General features: G+C 35.5%; 2 protein-coding genes across 2 annotated transcripts; both read left to right on the top strand.

Moving 5' to 3' along the window:
- The first annotated feature begins 1,717 nt into the window (after positions 1 to 1,717).
- LOC125211962 (phosphatidylinositol 4-kinase gamma 4-like) lies at positions 1,718 to 4,844 on the top strand. The gene is made up of 3 exons (XM_048111938.1): positions 1,718 to 1,900; positions 2,342 to 3,741; positions 4,168 to 4,844. The coding sequence occupies exons 2-3, from the start codon at positions 2,371 to 2,373 to the stop codon at positions 4,576 to 4,578; spliced, it is 1,782 nt and encodes a 593-aa protein (XP_047967895.1). The 5' UTR covers positions 1,718 to 1,900; positions 2,342 to 2,370; the 3' UTR covers positions 4,579 to 4,844.
- A 3,958-nt stretch (positions 4,845 to 8,802) lies between these two features.
- LOC125210098 (probable pectinesterase/pectinesterase inhibitor 34) lies at positions 8,803 to 12,447 on the top strand (the record flags this gene model as incomplete). Its single annotated transcript, XM_048109675.1, has 4 exons — positions 8,803 to 8,894; positions 9,006 to 9,521; positions 9,755 to 9,891; positions 11,607 to 12,447. Coding segments are annotated over 4 exons (1,443 nt in total), but the record flags the coding sequence as incomplete, so codon positions are not given.
- Positions 12,448 to 12,778: the final 331 nt, after the last annotated feature.

Below are 12,778 nucleotides of genomic sequence, written 5' to 3'. Positions count from 1 at the left end.
TACCATTTAATACGCATTATTTAAATAATTAGCATTTTGTACTCATAGTTTCATCTAATCACTATAGCCAAGTTTTTTTTCATCGAGAAAAATCTCAGTACTATAAAATTCCAACATTTACTATTCATATCGGTGTCACGGCACCAATATTATACTACTTCAACACATTATTAATTTACCAAGATTAAAAACATTCGAATTTTTTTATCCCATAAAGGGGGGAAAACGGCCAACATGATAAGATAGACTAAGATCACATTATATATGTTATGTTAATTAGTGTTTTTTGTGAAGTTGTACACTCGCTATAATATCAAAGATAAAAATAAAATCACACAACCTCATGTGACCTTCCCACCATGAAGCTTCTTAAGATAAGAGTTTTTGGAATTTACTATAAAAAATTACGACAAAATACAACTCAATTGATAAGATAATTCTCTTCCAACCAATAGATCGAAAGTTCTAGACACATTGTGTATATGTAAATCTAAATTCAAAAATTCATTAAATTTCACTTGAAATTAATGAAATTCTTATTACATTAATTAAACAACGACGTAAGACAAAAGAGTTAATAGACCATTAATGTTTATTCCATTTTTAAATAGACTACTATATTGTATATTTAGTTACAAATAAGCCAAATATGATGGTGTGACATGCATGCCCTTGTTACTATTTCTACTACTACTAAATAGCTTTGTGATAATTTTTTATAGTATTAACTTTATTTTTAAGCATGTCTTTTTTAAATTCTCTTCAATTTTATATGAAAAAAATGTTAAAGATAATATTATAGTACTATAATACAAGTATAATACATTTGGATTTTGAAGTAAACATTGAAAATGTATTTGATCATTTGCCTAATGATTAACATAGTATAAATGTATAGTGTTAATTAGAGTTGGAAAAAATTGATTGGGACGTTTTCATACAATTCCTGACTTGGCAAAACTTGATTGGGTATGAGTCGTGTGAGTATGAGTATACAAATTTTCTCAAAACGGAGGGTAATTTTGACAATTACCATATGACAAACTCAAAGAAACGGGGTTTAATATGACTAAGCTCATTAAGGAAGGAATTCCATTGGCTGAACACGTCATTATTGCGTCCGTTTACACGGCCGTTAAGTATACTAAAATATCACATGCACAAAATAACACTTTGTATTCAATAATAATCAAAACTTTTTTTCTTCTTTTTTTAGTTGAAATTATAAAAATATTTTATGTTTTAGAAATTTAAACATTAATCATGTTCATTAGCCATTATAACCTTTATTGCTAGTTATTCCATTATAATATATATTGAAGTTGTACGATATGTAAACTTTACATACTCCCTCCGTCCCAAGGAACACAAATAATTTATCATTTCAGTACACCCGCAATTAAAAGTTTAGTAGCATATTTTTTTTATTTTTAATAAATAAATAGAAATATTAATTAAATTATTGTATTCAAATTTTATTATAAAATTAATTCTCCTGCATAAAAATAAATTTACATTTTATTTGGAGTATATACTCGTTATGAATTTTGTCTCACATTTCTTATAATCGTGGCATAGTGCTAGAACCGCTAAACGGCGGAAAAACGTTCAAAACTTAAAAACAAAAATAAACATTCGTGGGGTCCACTACCAGAGCCCTTTAAATAGCCCAACGTATTCCCTCACTTTCTCTCAGCTCAATCGACCTTTAAAAAATTCTCTGGAAATTTTACTTCCATTTTTACAATTTCCGGGAATTTTACACATATTTGAGCTGATCGTGAGTGATGAAGGTGGAGAAGTGGACATTGGCTACCATTGTTTCTGCATTTCTGTTCCAGTCGATGATCGGTTGATTCTTTCAGTTTTGCCTCGGTCTTTCACTTTTTTCTTCACTCAGGTTAGAGATTCGATTTTTTTCTTTAAATTTAATTGTGCATTCATTTTGTATTTTGAGCTGTTTGATGATTCTTGTTCAATGCTCTGATTTCTGATGTTCAATTGCTGATAATTAGTCTGATCGCATTTTCGCATTTTCTTTTTAGTTTACTTGTGTCTTCTGTTTTTTAGGTTTATTTATGTGATTGAGTTGAAATGTTTCTAGCTGAGAGTGGTGATACTCTACATTAACTTTGACATTTCTTTTAATTTTTATTGTTCATTTGCTAGTAATTAGGAATCTTGCATTAGCTTCTTTAAAGGGTTGGAAATTAGTAGTATTAGGTTTATTTTGCCACTTTTGTGGAATTTAAAAATTTGCTCGGCTCGGTTCAGGAAAGTGTTTGTTCTTGATTTTTTAATGGATAATTAGTAGTGAAAGCTTGGATTTGTTGGTGTGTAGGGAGAAGTTTGTGATCTTCTTGGGCTGCAATGTCGATTGCCAGCGTAGCTCTCTGTCCTGTTTATGAAGACTACTGGAACTTCCCAGGCCGTGTCTCGGGGCAGTATGGCCCGTGGTCTAGTGACTCGATCTTGATCTACCTGACTGTTGGTGGTTCTGTGATTCCTATGAGGGTTCTTGAATCGGATTCAATTGCTTCTGTCAAACTCAGAATCCAAGTTTCTAAAGGGTTCTCTGCAAAGCAGCAAAAGCTTGTTTTCGATGGGAAAGAACTGGCAAGGAACAATTCTCAGGTGCGGGACTATGGAGTGTCTGATGGGAATGTGTTACATTTGGTTGTCCGCCTCTCTGATCTCCAGGCCATCACAGTTAGGACAGTGTGTGGCAAGGAATTCGAGTTCCATGTTCAAAGAAAGCGGAATGTGGGGTATGTGAAACAGAAGATTGCTGAGAGGGGGGATGGTGTTTTTAATCTCAAGGATCAAGAATTGTTCTGTGATGGTGAGGAGCTTGAAGATCAGAGGATCATAGATGATTTATGTAGGAGTAATGATGCTGTAATTCATTTCCTGGTTCGTAAGTCAGCAAAGCTCAGGGTTGTGCCCATTCAAAAAGATTTTGAGGTGTCGATAGTTGCATCAGATGTAGAAGAGAAGGTAGGTGATAAAGTGAATAGGCGGAAAAGGAGAAGTCAGAATGAGAAGCTTCCGATTGTTGCTGCCATTCACCCTCTACGTGAGGTTCCAATAGAACCACTGATTGTTAATCCTAAGATTGTCTTGTCCCCTGTGATTAAACAACTAATTCATGAGACTTGTAATGGGCTGGAAAAGGGTAATCGGCCAATTAGGTCTTCGGAGGGATCAGGAGGTACTTATTTCATGCAAGATTCAGCTGGCCAGAAATATGTTTCTGTCTTTAAGCCAGTTGATGAGGAGCCCATGGCTGTAAATAATCCTCGAGGCTTACCCTTGTCCCCTAATGGTGAAGGTTTAAAGAAAGGTACACGAGTAGGGGAAGGGGCGTTCAGGGAAGTTGCAGCTTATATTTTGGATCATCCACATGGAGGTCCACGCTCGATTTGCAGTGATGAGAAAGGCTTTGCTGGCGTCCCACCTACAGTCATGGTGAAGTGTCAGCATGGTGGATTCCACTACTCAGAAGGTTTTAACTGTGGATCGAGTAAGTTTGGGTCGCTTCAGATGTTCAAGAAGAACTGTGGTAGCTGTGAGGACATGGGCCCTCGTGCTTTCCCTGTGGAGGAAGTTCACAAGATATGTGTACTCGACATCAGGTTGGCAAATGTAGACAGACATGCTGGCAACATTCTGATCCAAAAAGATGCCGAGGGTCAAATTGTTCTTATCCCGATTGATCATGGTTACTGCTTGCCTGAGAATGTAAGTGTAATTCTGTCCTCCATTTTTTGTTCAATAATGTTAAATTATGAATATTATTTCAGAACATGTTCTGATGTTCAATAGATGCATCTTTTTTGATACATAATCCTGGCATAGTTGTTGAATTTCTAGGCACCAAATTTGATTATTAATGTGTATTATCATTCAGCTATATTCATCATGCCTGTTAGATATTCGTGGGAAGAATTTTCTGTATATCCATCGAACATCTGGTCTAATTATCTTTATGATTACAATGTGTTTCTTTCCTACCATAAAATCCATAATATAGATTCGGGGATAATTTGCTAAGAGGGTAGAAAGCTGAACCATATATATACCTCCATCATCAGAAGTTTTGACTTGCTCGTGCCTGTTTTTCGTGCACTTCATTTACTTTCCATTTACGACTATTCTGCATTGCAGTTCGAAGATTGCACATTTGAGTGGCTCTACTGGCCTCAAGCTCGGGAGCCTTTCTCTCCTAAGGAGATTGCATACATAAACTCCTTAGATGCTGCAAAAGACATCGAAATTCTGAAATTCAATGGATGGAACGTACCAGACAACTGTGCACGCGTCTTCCACATCTCCACCATGCTTCTGAAAAAAGGCGCAGAAAGAGGGCTGACTCCCTTTGCCATCGGAAGCATCATGTGCAGGGAGACAGTCAAGAAAGAGTCTGTTATCGAGAAGATAGTGGAGGAAACCGAAGAATCCGTGCTACCTGGCACAAGCGAATCAGCATTCCTCGAGTCTGTCTCAGTCATCATGGACCGTTACCTTGACGGTCTGTCCCCCCCTAACTGCAACACGAAGGTACATAGAAACTCCTGATATGAATACGAGTGTAGTGTTGTCATCGCCTTTTATCGTTACAACACAAGTCGTTGTCAGTCCAGCCCGTCGAAAGGAATAACAGTGTGTGAATGTGTGTGTATGTGTGTCATAACATATCTACTAATGACCTGCTTCTGTCTGAGTGTATATGATCCTATCCTACTTTGGGTATGTATTTGAACTTGCAGCTTATAAGGTTGCTACTCTGCTTTGTATTTCCACTTCCTCTCTAATGAAATAAATCACTTTTTTACTTGAGCAAATTGTTTGACTTCTTTGTTGTTTTGGCATTTAAACATGTGACAATGGACTGTTTTTCAATGCTAATTTTTGGGGATAAAGTTGAAAATCAAGTTGGTTTGTGAACCCAAATGTACAGTACTTGTCCAATTTTTCTTGCAAATTAATAATGTTTTTATTTTTCTGATACAGTGTTTTTAACTTAGTGTGTACTATATTTCTATAACATAATTACAATGTAGGAGTGATTTAATATTATTGTCCACTAATTTAAAAACTGTAGTTGAAGTTAAACCACCTCTTGGATTACAGAATACCGAATCAATTAAAAATTAATAATGGTAAATTAAGGATATCATTTTGAGATAATTGATACATACTTATTTAAATTTTAATATCATTTTTTATTTATTGTTGTTATTTTATTAACTAATAACTTATTGAGGAAATATTAATTAAGTTTTTAAAATTATAAATCATAATAAATTATAATAGTAATAATCAGTATAATTATAATTATTATTTATTAGTACTATTATTATGATGCTCTCAATATTATATTATTGTTATTATTATTTTTAATTAAGAACTAAATTAGGAAAAAACTGCTTTTAATTATTATGATATTAATTAATTGAATTTAAATATTCACTTCAAATTCTAACAATTTTCTTTGATATTTACGAATACATGATAAATAATCTATCATGGAGTATTATATTTTTCTGTAATCACATTACAACAAACGAGTCTTATATGAATTTTGTCATTCCAACTAATATGTCGAGATCGAATCATCTAACCACTATTGATTTTTTCTATATATATATATAACCGATTCTATAGGGCATCTAACCATTTTTTATTTTTTCTAACAATTTTATCGAAATGATATAAGTAGAATCTTAATTAAGCATTAACAGTTCCCACAATTAAGTCTAAAGGCTATATTGTAGTAATAATGTATAATCATAAATCATTAACAGTTGTCTCAAGTTACTCTAAATGCATGCTATACAATAATGTAGAATCATAAATCATTAAACATTGACATGGAATGTGAACAAAATTTGAAACTTGAGATATACATTAGCTGATTAGCTAAAGATATTTGAGGTAAAATCCAATTTTGAATTCCATATATGTATCTAGGTAGCTGGCATCTTCAATGACAATTTGACTTGTTTTTCTTCCTCTTCGTATTATTTTGCACCTATTATTCTGCAGAAATATTTATATGTGTTTTCATAATCATCTCTTGGTTGAAAATCAATTTTATTGGTCTATATAATAAGGTTGAATGACATATGTTGAAGACTCATTAACTGTTGTAGGAAATTTTATTGGTCTATATAATAAGGTTGAAATTTTCAACTACCTTCGTTGAAGGAAATTAATAAGAATGAGAGCCATGAATGTGTTTAAATTTTATTGTTCTGACAAGATGGCATGATTCTCTCTATATTTATATTATGTGAATAATAAATCGTATCTGTCCTAACAAGAAGCATTTAGTATACAGAATATAATATTGGGAATCGATAAATGAGAATAAATTATATGTACGTAATTAGATCTTTTTCTCTACGAGTTTTTTTACGTAATTGTATGTACGTATTAAAAACTGATCATAAATATTGATTAATTTGATGAGTTAAATTATGCAATAATTTAGGAAAATGGCAACTTTTCAAATTTAATCTCTAGAAATTTATATAATTATCTTTGAATAAACTCGTTGCACCATATATATCCCTACGCTTCGGCTCATTCTACAATATTCTATGGGGGTGTTCGGTTTGCAAGATTGTATTCCGGATTAAATATGTAGTGTGTTTGGTTCATGAGATTCAATCTTACAACTCAATTATAGATGAATAATTATGGGAATAATTAGTCATAGCTAATCCATATGACTAAAATAATCTCACTATTCAATCGTAGATTATATCTTGATATTATTTTATCTAGAAAACTAAACACCACTTATATGGACATTCTAAATATTAAATATTAGTGCCTTTTAAATATTGAATTTTTCGCTAAAAAGTTGGTACATGTTTTGTGTTTATCTTTACACGAGAATCCACAACTTGTTAACAGACCAACAAATTAACTTTTTCTCCAATAATCTACAAGAGTACAAACTATACACAAGCCAAAAGATTATTCGTCTTTTTTTAAAGAAAATCCATCAACATTTCTTCTGAAAAGTAAAAAATACTGCATGTGATTATAGACGCCCAAAGTTTTCGGTTCAGGCGGTTAACCGTGAAACTGTAATCGGCGGTTCCGGTTTCGAACCGGAACCGTGAGATTTAAACCGAACCGAAACCGTCACTTTTGGAACCGTGGTTCGGTTCAGGTTTCAAAATTACAGAACCGAAACCGTGCCGAAACCATCGGTTCCAGGCGGTTCCAGGCCGGAATCGTGAAAAACCGCGAAACCGAGCCAAAACCACAGGAAACCGGCGGTTCAAAACCGTGAAAATCGTAAAAAACCGTCTGAAACTGCGGTTCAAAACCGGAACCGGAACCGCCGGTTTTTGAACCGAAACCAAAACCGTGAAATAGCCTCACGGTTCGGTTCCGGTTCCACATTTCCTAAAACCGGAACCGGCGGTTTTGAACCGGAATGCCGGTTCATGAACCGTGGGCATGTCTGATCATGTGATAAAGAAGTAAAATATGAATTGGCTTCTTAGTTCTTTATCATTCTTACAAACTCGAAAGGAAAAACACACACTCATTAGTATTTACATCGAGAAATTATTAAAATTAATTAGTGTATTGATTAAAAACGCTTTAATCAGCGCGTTTTGCCAGTTTTGCTGATCAGAAATCAGAACAACGCAACATATTGAAATTGCTCTAGATTACTTGCTTTTCTAATTATATTTCATATAAGAAAATAACAAACATAATTAAATAAAATTTAATTTTAAATTTAGAGCTCTATGTCTTTAATTCTTATATTCCAACAAAAGTCTCATTTTGTCAATTTTGACAAGTACATCGATATAAGTCTGATTTCATTTTTAGATAAATGATAAATAAACTTCAAATTTCATTAACTTATTTCATTTAAATTTTATTAAAAAATTAACATAAAATTGTATGACTTATATTCAACTAACTTTTTATAAAGTTTATTTCTTCAGATTTTTTAAATTGGGTTAAGAAAGTCATTTTTCAACTTATATTTCTCAAGTCATTTTTAAAGAGAATTAAACAATGATTCCGTGATATTTCTAACTCGACCTATTAGAAAGAGAAGAAATATATCACTACTACTAAATGAACTATGTTTTCATCATCAACCAATTGTCATTTTTTTCATGTTGAATAATCCATAAAATTAGTTGCATTTTATTCTTCACATGTTTATCTTCGTAATAAGGTAAATCACATTTTCATGAACAAATTTTGAACTACTACTACTCTTCTTTATAGGATTTTCTCAATCTTTATCAATTTTTCGTTAAAACTAGTGTGATGGACTATAAAGCGCTACTAACTACCTCCGTCTACCAAAATTTGTCCCATTTTTTCATTTTCGTCCATCCCTCAAAATTTGTCCCATTTCACTTTTACCATTTTTAGTAGTGAACCTCATATTCCATTAATTCATTCGTACTCACATTTTATTATAAAATTAATATATAAAAGTAGGACCCACAATCCACTAAGTTTTTCAATTATTTCATTTCTTAAAATCCGTGTCAGATCAAAGTGAGATAAATTTTGATGGACGGATATAGTATTATAAATCGCACAATAGCCCAACAATCTACTAGTAGTAAGCACCAAACTCTATTTCCCTCTTATCACTAGCTAAGTCGAATCCAGCTAATTTCCTTTGACAGTTGTATTTCATCCACATTTAATCCCTCTCTCACTCTAGCTATATACACTCAAACAATACTAATATATGCATGCAGGGTCCATATATGATATACATATCCCTCCTTCACTTACTCAAACCTCAATCTTAGAATGACGCTCCGCAAATTCGGCCGCGCGCTCTACTCCGCCGCCGAGATCAGCAACCTCAAAATGGATCCCCGCGTCAGGTATACGCCCCAATGCGTTTCAATTTGGTACTAAAATTGAAATTGATTGACCTAATTTTGACCTCCGATTTTCGCGCCAATTTTTTGATTGATTGAGTATTTTCCGATCAGATCAGCATACGACGACTGCCTCGAGCTTCTCGACGATTCCGTGAGCCTCCTCTCGCGATCGCTCACCACCGTCGGCCCCGGCGGCGGAGGATCGACGCAGGACGTGCTGACGTGGCTGAGCGCGTCGCTGACGAACCAGGACACCTGCGCCGACGGATTCTCCGAGCTGAGCGGCTACGTGAAGAATCAAATGGCGGATCGGCTGAAGGATCTGTCGGAGCTCGTGAGCAATTGCCTCGCGATATACTCCGCCGCCGCCGGCGACGAGGATTTCTCCGGCATTCCGATTCAGAACAAGCGGCGGCGGCTCCTCGGAGACGAGAAGCCGCACAGGCATTTCCCGGCGTGGCTGCCGCGGCGGGACAGGAAGCTGCTTGACCTTCCGCCCGAGGCGATCAACGCCGACGTCGTCGTTTCGCACGACGGCAACGGCACGTGCAAGACGATCGCGGAGGCGATCAAAAAGGCGCCGGAGCACAGTAACCGGCGATTTATTATCTACGTGAGGGCAGGAAAGTAAGTTCACGTGCCGCTCGAGATAGTAATCTACACTTGAAATGACGCTTATACCCCTAGTTGTTTTATTCCTTGATCTCTAGTGATTAGGATGTCGGATTAAGTTGACCATGGGAAAGAATAGATTTATAACGATTTTGGTAGTTATTTCTCACGTGACACCTGAAATTAAAAGTGGTCGAATACTTTATTTCACTAATTTAGTTTTACCTAAATGAATTATGTGTTTTTAGGTACGAGGAGCCTATATTAAAGGTGGGGAGGAAAAAGACGAACTTAATGTTCATCGGCGACGGAAAGGGCAAGACGGTCATTTCCGGTGGGAAGAGCATCCAAGATAACATGACGACATTTCACACCGCGACATTTGGTAAATTTCTTTTGCTCTATCTTTTTTTTTTTGTCCTTTTTTTTACTTTTTTTGTCACGAATTACCTTTTCACTTTCTGTTTTTCTGTTTTCCTTATAAATCTTCAATTTTAGTGGTTATTATTACTTCAAAATGCACGTGTCTATGATGCATAGCTTTTTAATCTTAGATTCTTGTCCAAACCTCGTCAAACAAGTTAAATCTCAATTGACTGATCTGCCCTTGAAGTTTTCTTAATTAGATTATTTTCCAACTTAGTTCTTAATCTAGTCTAAGATAGCGATTTATATATAAGGTGCCAAGGTGATGCATAATTGAGAAGCAAGGTGATGTATAAAATTAGTCACACTGTAATCTTGTCATTGTAGAAATGAGCCAAGAGATAAGAATAACTTGGTAGCTAGAGTAAATTAGGGATAAAATTATTAGAATTATCCAATTTTTTGATATACAAATATTGATTGGTTGGGGACACTTATTTGGGATGAATAGAGCATAAAACTAGTTCTAGATTAGTCTTATAAGCAATTCAATTCCTCTATCGATCTCACAAGGGTGACTTATCTTTTACAAAACATTGTCACAAGTATACACATCAATGATCAATGTATATACACACATGAAATATACTGATACTATTGAAAGAAGAAAAACTATGCCTACATTACTTGAATTTGGTGAATGGCAATATTCTTGGACATGCATAATGTGCATAAAATGGACTGTCTGCTTAGAGTTTCTGTCTTGTTAGGACAAGTCATCAGCTTGCTCTTTTTCAAACATAGGATACTGACAAAAAAATTTGGTCCTAGAATTCTAATGAATGTATTAATTTATTGAATCTTAGCTAGGATTTTTTTTGGATTTTCATGTACAACTATGTCTTTGTGTATGTCCCTTTCAATTGGAGCTTTCATGGCTGTACAACAATAATTGCTTTCTTGATGGAGGTTGGAGATGGTGATAGGCTGCTTTTTATAAATAGTGTGCAAATTGGTCATCCAATGTAGTAATAATGTTAATAGGAGTGATAGAGAATTAAAAGAAATTAATTACTACTATGTTAGAGTTTGAGAACTATCCTCCAATTGTTATATGGAGTACGTTGTTCTTCTTTCAAGTACTAAGTAAAGCTGTGGGGAGAGTTTGATCATCTTAATTATAAATATCACTTCTATAAGCTGTCAAGATTATTTCATTTATTTAAATCAAGTGTTTAGTGCCAAATGATTTACTTTAGTTAGGTATCAAATGAACTAGTCATAATGCTTTGATCATTGCTACATAAGTGATCAGAGAAAGAGAGATTCATTTGTGATTCATCAAAAGAAAAAAGAAAATACAGGTGGGGTTAGGATTTGGGAATGGTCAATACACTTTGTAGTATATATAGTTTCTCACTTGTCACGTAGTATTTTTTGTGATCTTATCCCCTATTGCACCACTTTCTCGCCACTTATATAAATATAAAGTAAGTAATAAATTGTTATAAGCCTTTTAGTGGCGCTTGAGTAAAGAAGGTCCTCACAATATTTGTGGGTCATGGGTATGTCCTTGTTTAAAGCTTTTCACATGCAAACCATAAATGAATATTGGTTGCCAAAAAAGCATTCCAAACAGTTACTATAATTTGTTAGTATAATGTTGTAGCAAAATAAACAAGATAAAAGCGTCTTATCAACTAAATTGAACTGGTTATATTTTTTTTAATGTAGCTGCAACCGGTGCCGGTTTCATTGCACGAGACATAACATTTGAGAACTGGGCCGGGCCCAGCAAGCACCAGGCCGTGGCCCTTCGGGTCGGGGCGGACCACGCTGTCATCTACCGGTGCAACGTGATTGGCTACCAAGACACACTCTACGCCCACTCGCAGCGCCAATTCTACCGCGAGTGCGACATCTACGGCACGGTCGACTTCATCTTCGGCAACGCGGCCGTGGTGTTCCAAAACTGCAGCATCCACGCGCGGAAGCCGATGCCCTTCCAAAAAAACACCATCACGGCCCAAAACCGCAAGGACCCGAACCAGAACACGGGCATCTCGATCCACGCGTGCCGGATCGTGGCCGAGCCCGACTTGGCGGCCGCAAAGGGCGCGTACCCGACGTACCTAGGGCGGCCGTGGAAGCTGTACTCGCGGACGGTGTTCCTGCAGTCCTACTTGGGGGACCACATCCACCCGAGGGGGTGGTTGGAGTGGAATGCCACGTTTGCACTTGACACGTTGTATTATGGGGAGTACATGAGCTACGGCCCCGGTGGCGCGATTGGTCAGCGCGTGACGTGGCCGGGGTATCGGGTCATCACGGCCGTGGAGGAGGCCAACAAGTTCACCGTGGCGCAGTTCATTTACGGGTCGTCGTGGCTGCCCTCCACCGGTGTGGCGTTCTCGGCCGGCCTATCGACTTGAATAATAATATTATTTATAATAATGAAAATAATATTTTATAGAGAGTTAAATTGTTTATGTAGTGTACAAGGAAAATACTTGCCTTTAAATTAGGGTTCAATTTATTTATATGGTATATATAATATAATCCTCTTTGATTTAAAGGGTTTTCTATGTGTACATGTTGTGATTTGTTACATTGAATTTCAAAGAATCTATCATTAATACTGTAGATTATTAATTTGGAGTAAATAAAGTGTGACTAATAAATTGCTCTTTTTGACTAGGGCTTTTACTTAGGTCGGTGGGTGGAAGGATGTATTTATTTTCTTCGATGCATGCATCTTTCGTAGTAATTTTTTTTATTAGAGACTAATATAGAACAATGTTTATTTATATTCATACAAGCACATAAATTTATCAAATCACGTGCAAGCATTAAATAAATCAACTGATATTATTATAAATAATAAATTTAATGTAAGTCCAGAGCAG

The sequence above is a fragment of the Salvia hispanica genome, chromosome 3 (genome assembly GCF_023119035.1).
Source record: "Salvia hispanica cultivar TCC Black 2014 chromosome 3, UniMelb_Shisp_WGS_1.0, whole genome shotgun sequence".
NCBI classification, from domain to species: Eukaryota; Viridiplantae; Streptophyta; class Magnoliopsida; order Lamiales; family Lamiaceae; genus Salvia; species Salvia hispanica.
This window is presented reverse-complemented; position numbering and strand designations above follow the sequence as displayed.